General features: G+C 45.5%; 1 protein-coding gene across 3 annotated transcripts in view; it reads right to left on the bottom strand.

Moving 5' to 3' along the window:
* Positions 1 to 25,126, bottom strand: part of SETD5 (SET domain containing 5) — a 126,805-nt gene that overhangs the window by 39,105 nt on the left and 62,574 nt on the right. For 2 of the 3 annotated variants that reach the window (XM_088459774.1, XM_088459775.1), the window contains exons 3-14: positions 16,396 to 16,579; positions 13,878 to 13,983; positions 12,505 to 12,716; positions 12,298 to 12,356; positions 11,851 to 12,038; positions 11,003 to 11,041; positions 9,498 to 9,740; positions 8,808 to 8,956; positions 7,397 to 7,514; positions 2,017 to 2,126; positions 1,552 to 1,801; positions 449 to 529 (exon numbers count right to left, since the gene is read on the bottom strand). In XM_088459774.1, the coding sequence (XP_088315900.1) occupies positions 449 to 529; positions 1,552 to 1,801; positions 2,017 to 2,126; positions 7,397 to 7,514; positions 8,808 to 8,956; positions 9,498 to 9,740; positions 11,003 to 11,041; positions 11,851 to 12,038; positions 12,298 to 12,356; positions 12,505 to 12,716; positions 13,878 to 13,983; positions 16,396 to 16,466 (1,626 nt within the window). In that variant the 5' untranslated portion in view covers positions 16,467 to 16,579. The remainder of the gene's footprint in view (positions 1 to 448; positions 530 to 1,551; positions 1,802 to 2,016; positions 2,127 to 7,396; positions 7,515 to 8,807; positions 8,957 to 9,497; positions 9,741 to 11,002; positions 11,042 to 11,850; positions 12,039 to 12,297; positions 12,357 to 12,504; positions 12,717 to 13,877; positions 13,984 to 16,395; positions 16,580 to 25,126) is intronic. The other variant, XM_088459776.1, reaches the window with a different exon arrangement.

Below are 25,126 nucleotides of genomic sequence, written 5' to 3'. Positions count from 1 at the left end.
GAATTGTGGAATAGACTTTGGTTAAGTAGGAGGAGGTTTCTTAAGCAGGCCGTGGTTAAATACTGGGGAGGGGGGCACACATAGATGGATGAATTTTACAGATATTAGCTGGAGTCAGCAAGAATGTGAAAAGGAAGCTCTAGAAGCCTTGCCTGCCAATAGAGACTTTTACACACCACCACTAACGATTCAAAGATTAACTTACTAAATAGTTGAAATGAATGCAATAGTATAAGCTTTGGACTGAACACGTGGTGACCTGCATTCCAAATGTGGCCGATCAAATGATCTCTTTTTTACGCTCCCAATATCTCTAAAAACTCAAACAACTGACTGATGACTTTGTTAAAATAGTATTGGTCCTGTAGAGACCCTTGTGTTGTGTTTTTATGGAAATAGTCGGATACCACTGGTTGAGCTAAAGTTGCAAACAGAGTGGACAGCGCACCCTTCTAGTCCGAGGCGTGGTGGCTCCCATCTCCTCCTCCTCTTTAGTATCTTCCCATTTATCTGCAATGTCACCTTCCCCCTGCGATGAGAGGACAGGCTTCTATTAGATCGGTTTTGCATACAGACACTGATAAAGAACATAAAGTAGTACAATGCAACAATGATTTCATTTCAATCGTTAAGGTGCGCCTGACGCCTACATACAATTGAGTCAGTCAGTCTTGGGGCAGATTGATTGTGAAAACGCACCCTATTAATTCAACGAGCACCAGGGATAGCTCTTTGGCCACTGTCCAATGTTCATGAGGCACCTTGGGATAGATTTATTAGAGGTTGGAGAAAGTGAAGAGAGAAAGTACTAACCAAGCAGCTCCTGTCAGTTTACGGGACTGGAGAGAGATAAAGTACCAACCACTTAGCTCCTGTCATTTTTCAAACACAGCCTATAAACTGATAGGAGCTAACCCTCCCCTAACCCCACTACTTACCTTCGGGTTGCCGGTACCGGGATACTGACAGGTGTCGGTAATATGGCGCCGGTATTCTCAGCACCGGCATCCCCTTTGTCTGGATAATTAACTGTATCCCCATGAAGAGGTTTATTTCTCATAATTAGCTAATCCACCAAAAATGTCAGTCTCCACGGTCAGTAAACACATGAACGTGTGGGAATTCCTATCGTGTGATTAAAGACTTAAATCTACAACTGAACAAATCCTGCAACAGACTAAGGGGTCTATGCACTAAGCCTTGGAGAGAGCTATAGTACCAATCAATCAACTCCTGTCACTTTACAGGCTGTGTTTGAAAAATGACAGGAGCTGATTGGCTGGTACTTTATCACTCTCCAAGGCTTCGTATATAGACCCCTAAACAAGACAAGCCACACAAAATATCTTATGAAAGCGTATTGAAGTGCCCCAGTGTAATTATAAAGAAAGGGGGCAGCTTAAAATTAGAAAGCTATGGGGTGTGAAATTGTGCACATATCTCTTGCTCTGATCCCTCTTGTACCCACGATGTTCTGATACACTATTTGAAATGAAAAGACTACATACAATATAGGTTATGCTGTAACCAATATATTCTATAGATATTTACCTCGTGGTCACCAGTTGCAACATCTGCCGCTGGAGCCTCCACAAGTTCATCTGTCTGGTGACTGCCACTTTCGTCCCCCGCGTAACCCTGCTGTTCCAACGCTCTCCTCCGGGCTTTCCGGTGCCTCGTCTCTGCTCCAATGGACAGCGAAGGAGGCACAGGAGGTGACATGTCTGTGCAGTTCGGATTGCGCTTCTGTACTGGACAGTTCCGATTCCCTTTGTGACATGCGCAGTCCACCTTATAATTACTGGAAAGAGAGACAGATGGAGCAATCACTCCGCCATCTACAGGCACAAGCTAAAACCGCATGAGTGCAGCGCTAGGTTTCCAGTCCAGTCATTTGGCACCATACAAATATAACAGTATTTGTGCTTCTATCCAATGAAATCCTTATGTACAGTAAGTGAAGACTGAAATAGTTGAGGCATAGTCATAAAAAAATGCAAGAAAACCAGCACTTACCAGTTACTGTAATCATAGTCAAAGGCAACGGTGACCTCTGTGTCTTTTGCAATAGCAGCAATGGCATAAATGCAGAGATGAACCATCCCGTCTGCAATCACGTGACGGACCTAGATAAAGCAAACCTCAGTGTCACCGCTACAACTTATGCCACTAAGCTATTACCTGAAACAATATATACTGGCAATGTCACTGCAAACTACACCACTATCCCATACCTATTGTACAGTGCTCACAATTTAACACAACTTAAGGCACTTGTAAAAGTAATCATTTTGAACAAAAAAGGGGATTTTTGGTTACTTACCATTGAATCCTTTTCTCTGAGTCAGGCTGGGGGACATGGGACCATGGGGTTGTAGATGGGACTGCGAGGAGCTGGCACTTAACAAAACTCTTTAACTTTAACCCAAGCTCCTCCCCTCTGCAACCCCATGACGGCAGTACAACTTCAAAAGTGCCTGGTAAGGAGAAGCAGTAACTCAGTGACACTGTCATAACAATAACCAAACTAACGGTACCGCTGGGATCGACGTGGTCAAAAATGACCACGCAACACGACTGAACGTGAGGGAGGGAACGCAGTGTCCCCCACATGATTCAGAGAAAAGGATTCAATAGTAAGTAACCAAAAATCCCCTTTTCTCCTTCATCAAGGCTGGGGGACACTGGACCATGGGACGATCAAAAGCCGCCCCCAGGGGAGGGAACGCTCAGGTTGCCCGACCGGAGAACTGTACTCCCAAAGTGGGCGTCGCCGGAGTCAAAAACATGAAACCTGTAAAAACGCGCAAACGTGTGAACAGGGGACCAGGTAGCTACGCGACAGACCTGTTCAGCCGAGGCCACCGCCCGAGTAGAATGAGCCGACATCTTAGCAGGTGCCAGGCGCCCCGGATCGGAATAGGCCCGAGAGTTGACAGAGAGGAGCCATCTTGCAATGGTCTGCTTTGTGGCCGGCCAGCCATGTTTCTGGGCGTCGCAGAGAGCCAGAAGGGAGTCCGTACGACGTAGGACAGAAGTTCTGTCCAAGTAGAGCTGAGGGCCCGGACGACGTCCAACAGTGACAGATCGTCCGCCTCCCAATTTCCCACGCCCTGAATGAACACTGCCGAGAGTGCCGGAGCAAAAATCTATGCCCAAGTTAGAATGCGATTTGTTCGGCTATGGCGGCTGCGCTCTTGGTGCCGCCCTGATGGTTTACATACGCCACCGCCGTGGCGTTGTCTGATTGAATCCTCACTGGACTGCCGGCCAGGAAGGACTGGGCTCCCAACAGAGCCAGACAGATGGCCCGAAGCTCCAGTGCACTGATTGGTAGAAAAGTCTCCGATGACTACCAAAGACCCTGAAGACAAAGGTTCGACGTCACCGCTCCCCAGCCGCTGAGACTTGCGTCTGTAGTCACAATGACCCAGCGGCGAGTGCCCAACGAGCGACCTTGGAGCAGGTGACCGGAAACCAGCCACCAGCGAAGAGATTGATGAGTGCTGTCCGACAGAACCAGAAACAGAGGAGAGATCCTCCATGCGACCCGTCCAATTTCAGAGAATCTCCCACTGGAAGTTTCGCGAGGGGAAGCAGGCGTACTGGATGGTTTCGAAGGTAGAGACCATCGTACCCAGTAACTTCAAGCACAGCCAGATGGAGAGGCGAGGCACCGACAGTACCTTCGTGACAATATCCTGGAGGGCCCGGACAGGATCTCACATACCATACGTAAAAGAGGACTAAAACAAGAAGAAGAAAAAACGGAGCACTAAAAAAGAAATGGATTCTAAAACACAATAAAAGGATTTAAAAACTATGTATCTTGACCTGTTATAAGATACATCGTTTTTATATCCTTTTATTGTGTTTTATAATCCATTTGTTTTTTTAGTTCTCTCTTTTATGTACGGTATGTGAGATCCAGTAATAGTCCAATCCAGTGTTCCCACTTCTGGTATAGGGACGGACAATGCTGGAATCCTAAGTACAGCATAGACAATGAGGTATAGAAGTTTGGGAAAACCGGAAGTAGTTTGAAGGGATCATCATCTGGAATTGAAGTTGTCCTCCCATAAGAAAATGGCCGCTTACCGGAAATCACAGTAAAGACGCTACTTCTGGGGGAGAGAGGCGAGCAAGGGAGGAGGGTGCATGTGTGAGGGCGGCCGGATGTTGACGGTGAGACGCACGTCAGATCCGGAGCGCGATGGAAAAAGGAATTGGACCGCAACCGAAAGTTAGCGGTGGGACACAGGTTTCACTTCCAGCGCAGTGATTATGAAAAGAGCGGCAATTACCTCATTTGGAGGGGAATATTTATCTGGGAAATCTCTTTGCATGTCATCCAAGCCTGAGGAAGGAGTACCAGCTCCGAAACGCGTAGTTTGGACGGCATGCTTTCAATATGATGGAACCTGACTGTGTCCTAATCATCCCACCTATTGTGGGATGATTGTGGTGGTGCCGAGGTTTTTTACCCAGGACCTGTTGCTGTTTTCACTAAAGCCCACCGCAACACTGATAAAGGGTGAGAAACGTTAAACAGCAGAATTTATACATTTGATACCCATAAGGGAAGTTTTATCATCATTATTTGTGAAATGAATTGTGTGTTTATTTACCATCCTTTGGTGTTTTGGGCGCCTCATATCCCTCTACTTTTACATTCTGGATTTCATGCTCTTAGGGATGTTGTGTCCCATAGGTACGAGGGAGGCAGCCAAAAAGTTGTTTATTGCGCACCTGTAAGCACCACACCTGGACAAGTCACTAAAGTCCAGCCACCAATCTGTCAGCCAATGTCTTCATAGCCCGAGTGACTCATGCGGAGGCCAGTAATGGGTGAAAAACTACCCCCGAGTCAATGAAAATGGACTGAAGGCAGCCTTCCAATTTTTTATCCAGCGGATTCTTGAAGGTGGCCGAACCCTGAACCGGAAGCAGTGTGTTTGGCCAAACGTGCCACAGCTGCATCAACCTTGGGAGGCTGTTCCCACATGGCGACCTGGTCAGGCGTAAGCGGGCAAAGGGCTGCAAACTTACGAGGACGGAGAACTTCTTATCTGGCATCTTTCAAGCCTCCTCAACAAGTTCTGAAAGGTCCGAGGAAGCCGTGGAACAAACGATCCTCTTGCTTGAACGTTCCCACTACTGCTGCTTGGGTGTCCAGGTCCAGGCAGTCCAGAGACTGTCTAACTGTCGTAATGAGGTCCTCCACCCCTTAACCCAAAGGGGACTCTGGACCCTCCTCTTCGGGAAGTACAACCTCCTCTTGAAGTTCCCCCTCCTCCTCCTAGGAATCCACAACATCTAACGGTTCCCTGGACGAAGGAAGACGCTTATGCGCAGTGCTGAACTTAGGGTCCTCAAAGAACCGTTCCATATAAAAGAGGAAACTTTCTCGAATCCCGCCACTGTGCGCTCCATGGTACGAAGCCAAGGTGGGTAAGGCCCCAGGTGGGTAACCACCTTGGCTGCGGGTTGCGCCTGCATGATAGGGACCAGCGCGGTAACCTGAGCCTGTTCTTCCCTCTGACGAACCATGAGCCTCACCAAGTAGGAGAGCGAACGAACCATAGTCTGAGCCCACGCCGGTTCGTCCGAGGCAGGATGTGACACACCTGACGCCTGCGCACGACTGGGCCCTATCTGACAGTCCGGGCCCAGCGCCCCGGAGTCCAACTGTCCACATGGCAATTTTACATGACACTGGGCACACGTAAAAAATATCGCCATAGTAGGGGTTTGGACCTTAGTGGGCTTTGACTTGTCCATCATACCAGCCATGCTTACGCTATCCTGCAGAGACAGGTAGTGCAACAAAAAATAAATTGCGTTCCCCGAGCACAGCCAAAACTCCCAGACAGGCAATAACAACGATAACAACCCAGCAGAGGGGAGGAGCTTGTGGAGAGGCTCATATTCAGAGTAAAGCCCGCCACACCCAATTGTGGACTATAATCATCTCTACCCTTAAGACACTGAATCAAAACTCGAAAAAAAGGGATGAGATTACATTTATTTTAATTATGCAAACACAAAACCATTCCGCTGCCTCCATTCCCCTCCTCATATCATGTCACGTGCACCCTGTCCTTAGGGTCTGATTAAGGGGGGGGCGACAGGGGCGGCCGTCCCTGTGCCCCCACACAGGCTCACTGCAGTAGCGGATTCACGCTGATTCCCAGGCGACTGCTTAGGGCCTGGCGGGTCCCAGGGGACACACCGACAGGTGCACTGAGAGAGCCGAAAATGTCCAAGCATTGGGCTGGCTAAAGCCCGGCAAGCTGTCAGTGATGACAGCTGCTGGGTGCCAGCTCCAGGGCAACGCACGCCTACATCCTCTGTGCCCCTTGTGTGTGACCCGTCATGAACGCAAGTGCGTATGACATCACACGCACAGAGGATTCGGGACACACGCCGCGGAGGAGTGAGCTGCTGCCTGTGCCTTCTGAGGTATGCGGTAGGCTCCAGGTGGCTAGGAGGAAGGGGGTGGCGGGGGGCCATAGAATCCGTGTAGCAAAGAGGGAAGGGGGGTGGGGTGGTGTCTATGTACGCTACGTGTGGTAAGGGGGAAGGAGGGGATGGCTATGTATGTTGCTTGTGGCTTGAAGGGAGCCCCCACAATTTAGTTACCCTGGCGCGCCCACAAGCCTTAATCCGGCCCTGCCTGACCTCGCTAACACATCACTCAACTCCTGATATGCTCTGTGCAGCTGTGGACTCTGCTCCTCCCACTATATAACCCTCAGGCTGTGGCTTCCTGCTGCCTCCATTCCCCCTCATCAGATCAGGACACTGCCGGGGAACATGCAGACCCGTTGTAAATCACATCAAGTAAAAGATTGCAGCCTCCCACAAGATAGCATACATCTCCTCTGTCCAGCTGTGACTATCACAATGATGTTACTGGTTCCAGATTTTCCTTGTTGCCCACATAAAAAAAACAGGGACCACAGACAAGTGGGGCAAGATAATGATGTTTTCAAAAATATACTCCAACACTGAAGACTAATTCATCTAAATATGTTTCCTGCGCGCAATCTATAGGAATGTGCTCTGTGCCCAATGTGTTTTTGGGTACCTGGCACAGAATAGTCCTTTTCTGTGATGGACCAATATTCATCCTACCAAATCACTTGTAACACAGTATTCCGACATTCTAGTGTGCGGGTAAGATGCACTCTCATACAAATATTTTCAGCCCACAAAATGTCTGTGTTACATAATTGCATTTCCCATAATAAAAGTTTTTTTTTTAAAGTTGTAAGCACATCAGTTTAAACGGCTACACCTTCTAGGTAGCAACTCAATTACTGTCCCTAAATGCCCACACCCAAGCAGTACATACTCCTAGCAATGACACACTATCTGTAGAGAGAGAGCTTACCTCGGCATTGGGCGTACAGGAACGTCGGATAAACCTGGCATCGTTGCCGAAAGTCCGTGCATCCACGCACATTTCCAGGCCATTAAATTTGGAGTAAAACAGCACAAAGGGGTAGGGTCTGGCGAAAGAACACAAAAACAGGTTTTCATTTTGGTGAATAGACAACAGATCCTCACCTACTAATACACACTGAGGGAATGTGCGCTACGCTCTTAACCTTGCAGCTGTAGTTTAAGCAAATTGATCGGTATAAGTCAGTCATACAGGTTCCCTGTTTTTTTTAATCACCCTTATCTAGAGTCAATGATTGGAAAAGCCACGTTCTTAGGTCATGCGTTTTTGCAAGTCATCGGTTTGTAAAAATATAAAACAGTAAGTTGTGTGTATGAGTCAAAGGGGGAGATGTACCAAGACTTTGAGACTGATAAAGTGTAGAGTAAAAAAGTGGAGAGAAAGTACCAACCAATCAGTTCCTGTAATTTTTCAAACACAGCCTGTAACATGACAGTTAGGAGCTGATTGACTGGTACCTTAGCGCTCTCCACTTTATCACTCTAGTACATCTCTCCCAAAGACCACAACTACTGCACACTGCAGATAAAAATAAAGCGAAAAAAAACCCCCAAAAAAACAACAAGACCAACATAAACAGTCTTAAGAGCCAAAAAAAAAAAAACTAAAAGAGGAAAAGGAGGCGGCAGACCGGGATGTTTGTCAGTTTATAAAAGGCTGGGGTAGCAGGTACTTTGCTGTAAAGAAAGTACCAGCAACATTTAGTCCATTTTGAGTAGAGCAAATCGTTCTGTTACGGAATATATAACTGGGATATAAATAGGAGGCCAGAGCCACGTTCTCCTGTATGATGGCAGCTTTACACTACAAATTCTAAATGTACAAAACAATCAATGGCTTTAGAACCTCTCACTGAATCCTTAAGGTGCATACACACAACGATTTTTTGAACGATTATCGTTAACGATATCGTTCATCGTGTTCACGTTTGTAGTTCAGTCAGACTGACCAACGCAACGATTTTCAGTAAGGGAATATGCAAAAATCGTTTGTAGTGCAAAAAAATTGTTCATTACATTTAGTAAATGATTTTCGTTAATTTTTCCCTTGAAAAAATGAACGAAAATCGTTTACTAAAATCGTTCATTTACTAAATCGTTGTGTGTGTGTGCAGCTTTACATGTACCCAGGTTATACTGGCATAAAGAGTTCAGGACAAACACTTTACAACTGAAGCATCTGTAAGAGAAGTTCCAAAACCTATATATTCATAATTATTGTGTTACTGCTGAAACCTTCTATCAAACTCACACTTGCCATTTATGTAAAGCGTTCCCGATGGAAAAAAAAAACAGACAATGAGCAGAGATGAGGACTTGTACGAACACGGCACACTTACTTTTTGAAGAAATGGCCGTTGACTTCAAACTGCTGCCGCAACATGACTTTGCCCCTGTATTCAATGACGAGTGTGTTCAAGGGCAGGTCCTTCGCTGCGCGCAAGATTTTACGGTGCTTTTGCACCCGTGCCACTCTTCCCAGCTGGAACTGTAAGATCATGATATAGGTAGGTTACAACAAGCTAGATAACAGATACATCTAGGCGCACCTAACACAAAGGGGCAATTCAATTGTTTTATGACACCCTATTAGGACTCCCGTCTAGAGTGACAGGAGATCCGAGTGCGATATTCAATTGTTTTTGGGTGCTCATGCTTTAGTGCGCGTGTCGCGTCCAAATAGACAGGGTTTAGCTGTGTAAAATGGCTAAACTCGTCTAAGGTCCTGCTTTGGACTTATTGCACATTTCTGCTTGCCTGCGCCCGCAGGGCTGCGAGCAGAAATGTGTGCTGCAGCGGCAGTACGCGCCTTGACACAGCAACAATTGAATTACTCTGTCGGGCGGCCGTCACCAACAGCTGCGGGCGAAAACAACTGCATCGCCGCCAAAGTTGGTCATGTCACAGCTTAGAATACTGAACTCTACAGATGTGGCTTCTCTGCAACTCCAATAAAATACTATTTTACTGCAACTCAGAGCTACAGATATTGTAAAACCATGAAGGTGTTGGGTGCTACAGCTTCATACCTGCATCTGAGATCCCACAACTGTATTGTTACACGACAGCTCCGTTTTCTTTATGGTTTCAGGCAATGCCGATTTGCCTACCAGCTCCTTGCTGGAACGAACCTGCCGCTCCAACAGGTTTTGCATGTCTGCACTGTACTGGTTCGTAAAGGCCTCTTCATATTGGTCAGTCCAAAGCCTGATCCGGTTCTCCCAGCCCTCGGTAGTATTCTCATCCAAGTTGTTAGCATCTGAAGGTGAATTCTGCAGGGCACAATTAACGACTGTCAGCTGTCTGGCCAACGACGAATGTAACATCTTCCTATTTAAAATACCCAACTGACAGCGCACCTCTCTGCTGCTTTGTAACTGACTAACCAGTAATCAACAAGTTAAGATATTGGACAACATTCATTTTTTTGTAAACGTAATCATGTCAAAGGCACGTTTTACTAATATTTTTGGGGGGATAATGTGAAGAGAAGTTATAGATGTGTCTGAAAAGCATGGATCTTGGACATCAAAAAAGAGGTATATAGATCGCTTTAGTAATTTTTATTTCTTTATAGCAGCTTCTAAGCTGCGCTCACTGTGCAGTTACATCAACTTAAATGGATAATGCAGGGTAGTGTACGCTCCAAGCCTGCCACAAACACTGACCATAGCTATATTTGGTCGCTATGACGCTGCGAGGTCTACACGGACGCCTTCAACATTAAACTTGAAGTTGCACAGGACTAGGGAAACCCATTCGAGTTTTCCCAATCCCCGATGTTTTTGAGTCCCAAAAATACCCAGGATCATGATCATTAAATCTCGTGTATTACGGGATTCAAAACACACTGGGCTGAGGGCAGTTGGATAATACTTACCTTTTCGGTTCCGGTCCTCTCAGGATCTCCCAGCTGCTCATAGTATAGGTGGGAGACCCCCATGATGCAGGTGCTCTCCAGTGACTGGCTGGGAGAGCACTGATGTCACGGGTCTGGCGTCCTCCTAGCAATCAGTGACTGAGAGCAACCGCATCATACTACGAGGTGCTGGCTATACATGTGTGTGCGCGCGTGTTTGTGTGGGAGCGTGCAGGAGGTGGTGCTGGCTTATACTCCTGTCTATGAATGCGTTTGCAATTTAATCCTAGGAATAACTAATTTTTAATCCCGGGATTAAAAACGGGATTTCGTTTCCAACACAGGACTCAAAATTTTACATATGGATGTGAAAAAGAGCACCATTATCTGCCACGACGTTGCAAAAAAAAGTCAGCAAAGACACAAAATACTCACAACAGCCACAGTTAATTATATTTGTGTATAGCCCGCCATTCATACAGTGACCCAATGCTTAAAGTGTAACTGTTGCCTAAACACACCAGACAAATCTATCTGTTCACTAGGAATAAGGGACACAGGTTCAATAGGCTGCTCTCTCTCGTGATCACTGTTTAAGGCCACAGCGTGGCTGCCTCCGCTGTGTGTAAGTGACTGATACACTTTAAGGTTTGTCAGGGGTAGAGACAAACTCACCTTCATGCGTAAGGACTTGCGGGAACCTTCCCTAAAAGCCTGTGCAAACAACAAAAACAGCAATCAGACTACTGGAAAGATATAACATTTATCAGAGAACGATCACGCTTGCAAGCACACGGCTAAGATTCTGGTAGCACAATGCTTGCTCAATATCCTAATGTATATGTTCTGTCACAAGCACCGTGACACGTCTATGGCAAAATCAATGCTATCAGGTACAGCAACAAATATGGCTTAGCGGAAATTATAGCCTGCGCCCTACGCATAATGAGTCTTCGCTGAAAGGTCGCAAGTCGATGCACCTACAACACACTGAAATCGGAAAACGAAAGTGTGACCTTGAACATAAAGATCGATTCAAAGGAGTTATTCATCTAAACATGTTGCACAGAAGACTGTTCACTACTTGTAGCATAAACTCAAATCATCTCCAATTAAACCATTTATGGTGGACAAGGGATAATAAAGCCACCTAACCCATCACTTATGGTGGACAAGGGATAATAGAGCCACCTAACCCACTTATGGTGGACAAGGGATAATAGAGCCACCTAACCCATCACTTATGGTGGACAAGGGATAACAGAGCCACCTAACCCATCATTTATGGTGGACAAGGGATAATAAAGCCACCTAACCCATCATTTATGGTGGACAAGGGATAATAGAGCCACCTAACCCATCACTTATGGTGGACAAGGGATAACAGAGCCACCTAACCCATCACTTATGGTGGACCAGGGATAATAGAGCCACATAACTCATCACTAATGGCGGTCAAGAGAGAATAGAGGCTCCTAACCCATCACTTGTGATGCACAAGGCACATAAATGCATTTCTCTACCTTTACTTTTTTGGTTTTTGGAGTATTCCGAGCTTTTTCTGTGCTTTTCTTCCTCTTTTTCGGTTTACTTCTCCGGACTCTGTTGACAGTGAGAGTAATGCTGGTCGGCGTGTGCTGGGTGGCTGTGTACAGCACCGTAGATGGAGACAGCTCCTCATCCCAGCTCTCTGTAGCACTGCTCTCCCCTCCTGTACAGAGCACAGATGATGTGTATTAGCATTGCTAGATGCCGATACGGATTAAAAAGACTATGATGTCAAAATATAACAGGGAGCGGATTCAAGATATCTGTATTTATATTTGTGAATGTAAAGCTGGCAAAACAGGAGCCAATCTGCCCACGTGCCTGTTGCACTACCACATATGCTATATGTCCATCAGAAAAAACGCAGCTCAATCTTCCCAAGCGTATCGCAATAGTAATGAAAATGATAATGGCAGACATACCGGAGACGTTGTCTTGCTTCCGGCGACTCAGTTGGATAACTTTACCCCTGTTCATACCCCTGTGAAAAATTAGAAGCATGTACAAATGACCAGTTTATACAGTACAGATTGGGCAACCTAAACATTTACCGATATGCGGAGAGGCACCGCGTTTGTTCACTGTGCCATGTCACCAAGCCGTCAGAGGTGTCGGGAAAGCGGACCCACCTGCATTTCTCGCATTTGATGAGAAAGCCATCCGTGGAGTTACTGCAGTGGCACCAGTTGGGGATCCCTTCTCCGTCTGAGGAGCTCTCGCTATCCCCAGAGTTCTCCTCCTCCGGGGAGTGAATGCCATTGAGCTCTGCGCGGGGAATGATGGCCTGGACAGGTGGGGATGCAGGTGGTGTGGGTGGCGGAGGGGCTCCATAATTGTGATCCTATAAGGAGGGAAGGGGAATGGATTTTAAATACACACACACTCACAACGCAAAGTCCAGTAGTTTCTATCAATAGAAACAGAAAGGCTCCACTCCCAGCAACACTGATGCGGTTGTATAAAACATGAAGCTCTGGCCCCTGACTGCCAATAATGGTATTACTCAGTGTTTTATGTGGTCAGGGATAGACAAAAAACTAGTTCCTAGGTGGTGGCACTACAGGCATTTGGTTCACTGTTCAAGAGGAAGACGCAGATAGTTTGTACATAGCAACCAATGAGGAAAATAAGCTTTACTGAAGCAGGTTGTCTGAAGTAATTTCTTATCATAGACTGATCGTAAACTATTTGATACGAACTTCAAATAAAAACTTATTTGACACTGCATGAAGCTACATTTGATGGGGTCCGGATACTATTCCTCCACTGGGGCTTCCGGGTTACCTCACAACAGGACCATGGCTCTGTTAGCTGCAGACCGGCCCTCCATACATCCCGCCAGTAAATAAGTCCCTGCCACATGCATGATTCCAGCAACCCTTTGTAATGAGGCGAGGATTCTGATGACCTCAAGGTCTACAGGATGAGCTGACCCCACCCACTTATACACTGGGGGAACATGAACTCAAGTTGGACGTATGAACTTCATAAACCATAAATGTGTAAATGGCAGGACAGTTGTCCTCCATCAGTATGACTGGAGCCTCACATCACTACTCTACGCTAATGCTTCATACGCCAAAAGCTCTGGTGCTGCCTATCTACCTCCATCCCCTTCCCCAATTCATGACACTTGCCCTCACTGACACAATCACACATGTGGACAGGTCACTGCCTCACCTGAACAGCACACACTCATCTCCTGATGTGAATCTCCCTATGATGAGCAGGATATGAAGGCTGAACGCAGAAAGTGCCCAGACCCTAGCCAAGCGCATCTTTAGAAGTTAAAAATCCGATTGAACCTAAAACGCACACGGCCTTTTGCAATCATTTATTCTCCAGGGACAGCTAGAGACAAGTGCTTTCAGGTGACCACAGGGAGCGGGTGGGCTGAGGGAGAGACCACAGGCGTTCCCTGGGCTGAAAATGCCTGAGACAGATGGGAGCTTTTACATTAAATCGGAGCTGTGGCCAGGATAGTGGAGAGCATTGTACTTACTGCATAAGGCAGGCCCCGGTATCCGTGGCTCTGGCTGCCTGGGTAACTGTGGGTTGCATAGATGGTCTTTCCACTAACTGCTGGACTTGCTTCAACTGATTCGGGGCTATGGGAGAAAGCAAAAACCACTAACATCCTAGGTTCCCGCATTGCACTACATCATGCATTTATGTAAAACTGTTCATCACATGACGACGGTACCCACAATGCTTCAGCTGCGGCTCATCGACAAACGTCTAACATCACATTTAGAAATTTGCAGTAATGTATTCGACTAAGCAATAAAAAAAAAGATGTATCAAACGGATAACCAACCAGCACAGGTAACAAACAAACATATCAGTAACCACACATTGACTGGATCCGTCGTCACATCACGCCAAAAGGTCAGTAAAACTACACGGCAGTCAGCGCATTTCTTAACTTATAGAGTGGTCTCCTAATTGCCTGCTCAAAGACTGGGCTATCCAAAGAAATTATATCTTAAGTAGGACTATGAGGGAAGTTATATTTTGGCTGCAAGTCATTTAATTCACAGATCGTAGCACAGACTGAAGGCCCAAGGTAGGCTAGGAAGGGAAGAAAACAAGCCCAGGCAGATTTTTTGGGGCTGCTGATCACAAGACTCATTCTAAACAAATGCTGTGATATCAAAGAATTAACAGCAAATTTATGTGACGGACTTAGGAAAAAACAAAAATAATTCTTCCTTTAAATCAAAAGATGGAGAATAAATTTTTATACCATACCCAGGAATACAAGACATGTACATTTCATTACAAAATTTTGAATATGTACTAATAATATACCACTTTTGTCAAGTTAAGAGGACATGCTACTATCTACCAGTAGATGGCACTCTAATAACACAAGATTTTATTAAGATCAGACACAGCCCTTTATCCTATGGGGAATGAGAAACATATATCTCTCAGCGGAAGATTCATGCTTAGAAATTATTAGATCTAACCTTGTTTAAAAAACAAAATCTCAATGCATTAGAACATTAAAAAAAACACACACACACATTCTGGCAGATTACCTACTACTGCAAGATAACACTTCCCCACCATATAAGGAAACATTTGCAGTGAAAGAGACTTCAGTGGTTCCCTCTATATAATGTCCTTCTGGCACACAATCAGCCAGAATGGAGATTAGCCAAAATTCCCTGAAGGAGTTGAACCGTGAAGTTTAGCAATCACCAACACATGCACGTCCCTCTGTGGCTTTATTCTTCCATTTTTGTCTTTACACCACGAGACTGACAAATGGTGCTTGCCTGCTTCGAATTGTTAATTACTAGTCCCACCAGAGGGGACGCTGCATGTCCTATACCTGCTCTACAGATGTGCCCTGCTACATCTTTGCCGATTGTGCTGCAAACGTGCGCACACATCGCGCCACGTGATTACCCGCAGCAGCATATGCTACAGCACACACTGCGATCACACAATGCATTCCTATGGCGGTGCAGGCACATGCCTCTCGCTAATGCGTGGAGCAATTTGATGCGTACGCAGTGAAGATGGAGCAGGAGCCGTCTGTATGCGGAGGAAGGCAATGCTCAGCCCCGGCGGTCAGTCCTACCTGCTTCAGGCACTCATCTGGCCACTCAGGGGTTTGAGATTATATAGAAACATAGAATTTGACGGCAGGTAAGAACCACTTGGCCCGTCTAGGCTGCCCCTTTTCATTTACCCTTTTGGAAACTGCAACCCTATTTGCTCCTTATGTCTCTCACGGATATTCTTAAGCTGACCATACACCTGCACGATTTCGGGCCGATTGCCCGATTTTCGCTGAGTCACAAGTTGGATCCTGTGAAAATTGTGTATTATTTTAGTAAGATCAGATGCGATGCGCGCTCCCGCAGTTCCTATAATCGGATCTTATGTGCAGCACATCTTGTCCATCGTATCGTGTGCAGATCGTGCCGTTTATTTTGTTCATGCGATCCATCGTGCGGCAATTCAAGTCATTTCAATGACTGTTTCCCTTATGAGCCTGTGAGACACGGGATCGATCATACGACAGATCCTGTGCTAAGAAAAACAACAAACATGCTGCCAGGACTGCCAGGGAGCTCCGGGGGGGTCTTAGGGAAATCGTACATGAATCGGATCTAATGCTGGTCGTGTAGGTGTATGGCCAGTATTATGCTTATCCCAAGCGTGTTTAAATTGTTCCACCGTCTTATCTTCAACCTCCTCTGTTGGGAGGCTGTTCCACTTATCCACTACCCTTTCTGTGAAGTAATTTTTCCTCAAATTTCCTCTGAGATATAGATATATATATACACACACACTCATATATATATCTCACACAATTATATATGCACACACACACACACACAGAGAAGAGACACTAATTTCTGCTAGACGAGTCAAATTAAACTTTGAAGCTGAAATCACTTCTCATACACACAGACTAAGAAACACTAGCGTAGCGAGGGTATAAAAAAAAAGATGGCCGGTATGATTCGTTTTACATCAGCAGTGGACAGAAGTGGACTTACTCTGATCCGGCGGCCATGTCTGAGTAAGATGTATCTGGTGTGGTGACTCCCAGAGGGATTACAATGCTCATGACGTCCGGCACTGAGCTCGGAGAGAATCACGGGGTCGGAATTGCAGCGACTGACCACACCGAGGGCGGGGAGCCGCAAAGCCACGAGCGATACTTCACGGACATGAGGAAACCTATGAAGAGAGGGGAAAGGAGGGTTATGTGAAGTATTTTAAGTCCTTTGAATTATCAAAGAGTTTTCCCACATATTTGTAGAAAATACTAAGAATCACTTTTTCTTTTACAACATTACAAAATCATTAACCTAATATTACCCTTCTATATATTGCATCAAGGGGGTTCAGACAAGAACCATCTTGTGGGCTCGTAATAAATATTTCTGAGTATTAATGCTGGCGTGGCCCTCAGTAGCTGGCAACAATAACTACATTCATCTAAAAAAAAATAAAAAATGGAAACCCGAATATAGTGTCACTTCAGGTGTTCGATCACTGCTAGCAGCCAGAATGGCCTGGCTGTGTGGCATTGAGGCCACCAAAATCTGCACCTACCAGCACTGTACATCTACAAGGAGGTCACGCATTATAAGCCTGGCTGATGGTGGAAAACACATCTCAGGTAATGTTCCAGAATATACCATAAAGACCGAGAAGAACAATAGACGTGGGGTATGGTGCCATGCTCAGCAAACCATTGGAACACCATGTGCTCTGTGGACTGGGAAGACCCCTCTCCCAGCAGGAAATACGTGCCACAACGTAGGGTGAAAGGGATCACTACGTACCATTTAGCACCAACTGACAAGGTCAATGCTTTCTAGAGGAATGGGGGGGGGGGGGGGGGGAGGGCAACGTCACATAAATCATGAAAGGAACATGCACCCTACAGCATTACAGGCCTCCTGAAGTCTTTATGTTGGTGCTATTGTCCAACGTTTGTCAAGAACATGGGAGAGAATGAGGATGGGAGAGAATCTAAACAGTTTGTCAAGAACATGGGAGTGGATGGGAGAGAATCTAAAAATCACACCCCATTTCTTCAGTGACCCATTGCCTGTGTCACCAAAATCACAAACGTGCACTGGGGTGTGCAATGGGCAGCTAGTGCTCTGCACCCAGACCATGGGTTCCGCTTGTCACACCGGCTGCCAGGGAAAATTGCTCTCCTGTCTGGCCTAGCACCAAATGATTGAGTGGATTGGACCACGAATACTGGAGTATGCACATTCGCTCACTGTATCATTTCGTGGATTTTTAAGTGTTCCCCTTAGGGTTGGACACTGTAGCTTATAAAACATTAGCAGGCGGAGATGTCTTGGTCACTGAGGCTCCTGCCAAACATGCCCCAATAAACATCATCCCTTTAAAAGGTCAGGGAGGCCTTTCCCTGCAGCCATGCTAGCTGTAATAACAGGCAAGCATTGCAGTCCAGAATTTTTATACAGAATCCTGTCCAGACTTTGTTACTTGCGCAATTAGTGTGTGAGCCACTCTGGTGTGGAAACCCTTTCTCAATGCAATGTGCTTGATGTTCCTCATATTCCCAGATGTTTCCATCTCTTTGTCTACTAACCCAGTATATTCCTGGATTTTGAAACGCTCAGAATACACTTGCAGTAGCATTCTACATATATGTACTATCTATAGCTATTAGATATCACATTTACTCAATAATCACACAGCTTTTCCCTTCCCAGAAACAGACTGACTGCTTCAACGCAAAGCGCTGTTTAACAATAGTATTGGTTTTGGTGAGAATTTGGGATTACGTTGGGGAAGAGGGCAAACTGATCTATCATTATATATGTGCAGCCTGCAGACCTCCCACAATGACTCAGCCACCATTGTCATCACGTGCCCTAAAGAGTAGCAAAGCAGGCCTGGTAAATTAGCATAGAATTGATGGCTGGGACACAAAAGAAAGGGGACACATTTCTCCCCGACGCTGCTATAGGAAAACAAAACGTTCCCTGGGCTTTAGCCGAAATGTACACAGACAGATCGGTTAGGGTGTATACATATGGGTGTTTGCAGCACAGGGCTATACTGCAGCGGCAATCATCTACAGATGCTCCGTAGATTACGCAAACAGCACTACCGTACATCTATACTGGGCATGAAAGGGTTATTGGGTCTGTCTAGCACACATTATGGTGATCATATTTATTAATCATTATCCTGAGGTCCATTCACAATGCACAGATCAACACACCAAGGGCGAGAATTTACCAGTGGCCACTGTCTGCCTATACATACACGTTCAAGGACAGCTAATGGCTGTCTATGGATGTAATTCTAATAATGTAAAGTAGAGCAATTAACATTTAAATGAATTCTCTAGAGCTAAAACCTGACCTGTAGCAACATTGGGGCAGATGTATTAAGCTCTGGAAAGTGATAACCTACCAACCGACCAGCTCCTAAGTGTCAGCCTGTAACATGACAGTTAGGAGCCGAGTGGCTGGTAGTTTATCACTTTCCAATGTATCACTTTCCAGAGCTTAATAAATCTCCCCCTGGGTGTGTTGCGTATCAATGCAAGTAACATCTAGGCTCCAATCTTACCACAAAAACCTTTAACATTGGGCTTTTTCAATATATAAATTATATATGGCACCTGGGTTTTGGTAACCTCTGACACGAGCCCAGCAAATGTGCACATTTACGTATACTTGCAATAGGACAATACCAAAATTTGTAGCCAGAGAAGGTAGTGGCACGAGGAGGAGATGGTGGAGGAGGGGGGGGGGGGGGGGGGTATTTTATTAATAAATCACACTAAGAAAATAGGAACACATTCAAAATCAGCAGGATGCACATATTGCGTTGGAACTATAAATCTAGAAACCGGTTTGCCCACAGGAATCTAGGCCTGCCTGCTCACCACACAGACATTTTGAGATAACCTCTGGTTTCATTAGGCAGGTTGTTAAAAAAAAAAAAAAAAAAAGCTTCATGTAAAAACATGTCGTTACTGTGATACACCCTCTGTGTACTGGTTTGTCGTGGCCGGGGAAAGGCCAGAACCTAAGCTGTTTGATCACTGCTCAGTTTGTGCCAATATTAATGAAATACTGGGTTACAAGCTCCTGGTTACATACTAGTTAATGAGTAACTGGAACATCACTATGCGCTAGAAAGCGACAAGGAAATTAAACGTTTGACCCTATTTGATTTACAGGGTGTTGCTGTGACAATGTATCATTGCAGAATGGTTGACATTTTGTCCTGATATCTTCCAGTGTCCAAAAAAGTGTAAGAAATTGAAGCTCCTGCCCCCCCCGTAAGCCAACATTTTTTTTTTTAAACACGTCATTTCCCGTTAGATAAGAGATGGCAGCTGGGCTCTGTTAGAAGTCGCTGTCGTCATCCATATCTGGGACAGTATACATCTGCAATGTAAGGAAACGCTACTGATCAGAGAACAGTGAAAACTCAGATGGAACAATGTTCAGGACACAAGTCGGCTCTGTTCCAAATGAGAAGAGTACAGGCTTCGGCATGTTTGTGTATATCTAGGAGGTATCCAGGGCCTGGAGAACAGATGCAGGCTCTCTGTGTACATTTGCGGATTGTTGTGGTGTTAGGGTGTGCTGAAGAGGTGCTGAGAGTTTCGGTATATTGCTTAGCGACCAATCTCACACCCATGGTAACCAGTGTAAGCAGCGCTAAAAAAAACCCCCACCAAAAACCAGTTCAATTCTCATTGTACAGATCGCCTTGATTTTTACAGTAATATAATATACTGGTCGTCTAATACCACCACGTAAGACCGATAAGGACAGGCAGGTTTTCTCTCTGTCAACTAAATATGCCAAAACTGCAGAGATAATCAGGGCACTTAAGGGCTTGTATATACAAGAACTATGTATGTACTAAGCAATGCTCGTGCTACGCACAGCAGCCAGCGAATACACAGTATAAACTGTGCTGGGAATAGTGGAAACTAAACTACGACTATTGGGCCTGATATAGAGCTGTATGCAAACTCGATGGTTTCCGTATAGCTCTGATGCTTTGCAATTGGTGCATGCACACCGTGACGATGGTCGCAGTGACCACCAAGCCGGTTGGAGACAGGGATGGGGCAGCAATGTCCAGCATTCCAGAAAACGGAGGCATGTGGGCCCCGTTTTTATGGCGTGCAGAGGCCAGTATCTTGGTCTTCCGACGCAGCTTCACTAGCCCCAGAAGCGTGAATTTCACATCCAGAGTAACTTGAGGGGTTGTTCAGATGACCGATGTTCACACAGGTGATCCGATGGATGCATCCTTGGACACAGAAGTGGATCACAGAAGCCCAAAGTGCTCACACTGAATCAGGCCCCATGACTGCGATATCGTCTGTGCAGCAGACATGTCAAGTTATAACATATACATTTATCCCACACTGTGTAGAACATTTGGAAACCATACATCAACTAAGGCAGAGGTTCCCAAACGCAGTCCTCAAGGCTCCCCAACAGCTTAGATTTTAGAGATATCCATGGTTGGGCACAGGTGGTTAAATCAAATTGTCACCTGTGCCCAACCCATACATACCTCTAAAATCTGAACTGCTGGGGAGCCTCGAGGACCGCGTTTGGGAACCTCTGAACTAAGGTATGTACTAATCTCCCAAGCACCAATGTCCCAATAAAAATGAACTTTTTAAATGACAATATAATGGCTACTAATAACATAACCACATTACCACAAGTTATATGTTGTATCACTATGTAAATAGCACAGTCCATAGCAATAGACCATATAACAGATAACATGTATGCACAAGGTTAAAAGGACTAAGCACTCAGACATCTCCACCCACTTTCTCTCCAAATACCCTATGGCATAATGGCATTTTGCCAACATCGACCTGACCCACTCCTACTTTTGTATATGGTATAGACAACGCATGCAGCCTACAGCCACCCACTAATGGAAAGCAGGGCTCTGCAGCCATCCATGTTCCAGCTATATCTTTAGCCAGTGATAGAGTAATCGCCTATTGGGACACTGGTTTATTTAAGAAATTATTTAGGGACAACGCAAAACATTTACATTGAGCAGCTACACCCATCCTAAGGACATTCTCCATTGCTGCCTTGGGCGCTCCCACAGCAAACCAAAACTTTCCCGTCATCCATTCATCCACATTTAGGGCAGGTGGGGGTCAGCGCTTCTCCCGAACTGACAGGTGTGTGTGATACCCTATATAAAGTCCAACACAGATGGTAGCAACTTCAGCATCTCCCAAACATATAGTCCCGCTCCTCATCTGATAACTGATCACGGTTCTCTTCCCACTTTTGCCAAAGTGACTCAAGAAGACAAATGATGCTGGAGACAGTGCATGGGCATATAACATTGAGATTCATTTCCGTGGTACATATTATAGGGGGGCTGTTTTCAATGGAACATTAATCAGTATAAGAGCAATGCCCCCCAAGGTGTGCCGCAGCTGTAGGAATGGATGCAACATCGGATTTTGGAAACCAAATGCATCACATAAATGTACCAAAGCCGTAAACACACAAGGAAATAGTGTGTGGGGGGGGGGGGGGTGGTGCAAAGGAAGGGGATTGGGAACTACAACCTGCAGGCCCTCTCAAATACATTAGCGCGTAAAATACTTCACATTAAGCAAAAAAGGATAAACAGAATAGTACCCTTAACAGTCCTTGAACATACATGTGCAATATAACCTCACGGACTACATCATCATTAACAGAACGATACTTAACTAGAGAAGAATTTCCAGAGATGACATCTTAAAAGGTGCCAGAATCCATGATAATAGCTGATAAAACAAAATATCACTGTTCCTGCTCTGCATTTGTTATCCCATCTTGTACGGAGCCCCAGCAAGAGACGGAAAGAGAAAAGCGACCTTCCATCAGCCACAACCCACAGTCTAGCCGGATGCCGCTTTCTGTATGGCAATGACGTCCCAGTAATCTCCTCTTGTCCTGTGTGAATTGGGACAATGTTTTTGTACATCCATGTAAAAATCCATGAAATCAGCCATATTGCGGTCTCCAGAATTTGGCAGACACAGCTGCCTGCCTAATTTAGGTACAGCATCCTTACAGCGCAGACACTCTGCAACGTAATAGCGTTGTCCCAGGCTCATGGAGGCGGTTCCAGGCAACAATCTGCGCTCTCCATCTCAAGTTGGGAAGTGATTGAATCTGTACTGTACCAAATTGTTGCACCAGCCACTTTTCCAAAACCTTCCACATTGAACCTTTTGGTCCTTTTTTGTTGGTCCCACAAACCTATTATTCTCTCTCAGCCTTCCCTTTAGAGTGCTTCAGTTGGAAGCAGTGATTGGAGGACTACTCTAGTGGTATCCTCAAGGATGAATATTCCATGTTCCGTCTCTCCAATACACACTCAAATTTTGGAGGTCATAACTCGTAAGCATCAAATACGGCAGGACTTCTATTTTTTTCAGTCGCTGATATAAGAGTGTGTTCACATTTTTGGCTAGTCTGGGGGTACTGTTCAGGAGGAGGGGTGCATGTAGTGATTCAGCATAGATGTTGGCTACAGATAAGCGTGCATACTTTCAAGCAGTGATGCAGCCTGCCAGCCACCTCCTGAACTGATCCCAAAGAATGAAGAGATTAGTACAAAGCCAGCTAACCACTGGCCAATTCTGGCTATGTTGTATATTAAATCAGAGAGTAAGCTCATCACTCCTAGCTCTATTTAGAGCAGTGTCCTCTACCACTGCCTTCTGCAGAGCTTTGGACAGAGTCAGGAATGGCCTTACAGTAGGTAGAATCTCCCCGGCAGCTCCTAATAAATAAGTCACCATTCACACCGTGGGGGCCACAGGTTGGTGCAAAGAACCAGCTTCAGTCCACCTCTGCAGAGCTCCCTCGACAGGGGAAAACCCCTAATGTGCACCTCAACACATTAACTGGATATTCCTCCTGGAAAAGGGTCCGGATCTCCTGTGGTACCCTATGCCAGCCAGAGAGTAAGATAGATCCTGAGGGGGAGCCACTAGTGTTTGTGCGGATTGGAGCTGCGGTTATAGATCTCTGCAGAACTGGGCAATATCCTCCAAGGGTGATGGGCCAGGCCAAGACCTTCCGGATCCACCAATAGGACTGCATCTTAAATCAGGCAGGTATCCTTTCCACCTCATCACAAGTCAGCAGCACCAGGAAGGCTATAGAGAGTGGTCCACCGCCATTTATATGCCACGATACTATGAGGAAAAGAACTCGTGCACCACGCGTTTCCACACTGGTGCCTTCTGGCAGCTCCGGTCCGAATGTTTCTCTCAGCAGCAGTTCCTGGACCCGGCAGATTCACACCACCGCTGTTGCAATAGTGTAAGGGGTCTTTCCCTAAAATCCTGCACAATCTAAGAATGAAGAGGTGTCAGGTCATAATTGAAAACAATTAAACAGGACACATTAGGAGAGCAGGCTCACATGAGGCTCACTCCATCTTCTTCCAGGCCACGCCCCGGTTATTAAACGATGTATTTATTCACAATATAGCTGGGATTTCTGTCATCTAGTGTTCATGTCATTGAACTGTAACATACAACCTCAATGCATTGCACAGATCTAACCTGCTGCTACTAGTGGGAGGATCTGCGGCTTCAGTCTATTATATTTCTGTGCAATGTCATGTGTTTTACCGTTTTGCTGCTCATCTATGGAGAGCTTTAACTTTTTCAGTTCTTGTTCAGATTACTAACTTTTCCCTCAGCTAATCCATAAATATCAAACAAGAAATTAGTCAGCAAAGCATTCCGCATAATTCTAGTTTCAAATAAGTGGCTTATGTTACATACTATAGGCCCAAATATACATATTTACCAATACAACATGATGTCTAGGATATTTGCTCTTGGTAACAAACACTGCGAGGGTACAGCCTTGGTCAGGTCTGGACCGCCCTATACTACAAACTCCATTCGGTGTCACCTTCTCTGCAGATCTTAATACTAGCTGAAACAACAGGCAGCTTGGCGACTGTCGCAGATAGAGATGGTTTAGTGCAGCAATTGGATAAATGCATTCAGCAGTTGATAGGAATTGTAGTTTATCAATAATCTGATGTCACTATAGGCTGCACTTTATTTACCAAAATCACATTTGAAACGATACAAAGGCAGGATATTGTTACTGGGACATTTTGAAACGATACAAAGGCAGGATATTGTTACTGGGATACACAGACGTTCCGACAAAAAGCATTTCTGAGGTCATCACGATATAATTAGAACAGATACATTTCGGAGACAAATATTAGCTTCATGACGGAATAAAGACAAATGAATTAACAAAGATGGCAACCGGTAACGCGTGAAGCCTTAAAGATACCTAAAGTCAAGAGGTATTTAATACAGGTATGAAACGCCAAAGCAAAGACAGGAGGTGATTATAAGTGCCATGTTACATTGTGACCACTAGAGCATAAAGGAGAACCTACAGAACCCATGGTACTCGCTACAATGTCATTCAGCCTCTGGAGAATATTGGCTTCCTATCAGACATGTTAATATAATGCAACGTCCAACAAGTTTGAGGAAAATAAAAAGGCACGCTACTAAGCCTCCTGAGCATTTGTGGAACCAGAAGTTTCAGCATCCCCTGCCATTCACAGCTATACGCTTCCCTGAGGCACATATTGCCCTACGGATGTCAATAGTGAACGGATCGTCTGCGGCCTCAACTATAAACCAAATTTATAGGATCCCTAAAAAATACG

Source organism: Taudactylus pleione, unplaced genomic scaffold, assembly GCF_031769625.1.
Source record: "Taudactylus pleione unplaced genomic scaffold, aTauple2 ptg000934l, whole genome shotgun sequence".
Classification (NCBI taxonomy): domain Eukaryota; kingdom Metazoa; phylum Chordata; class Amphibia; order Anura; family Myobatrachidae; genus Taudactylus; species Taudactylus pleione.
Note: the sequence above shows the minus strand (reverse complement) of the source record. Positions and strands in the feature narration are given on the sequence as shown.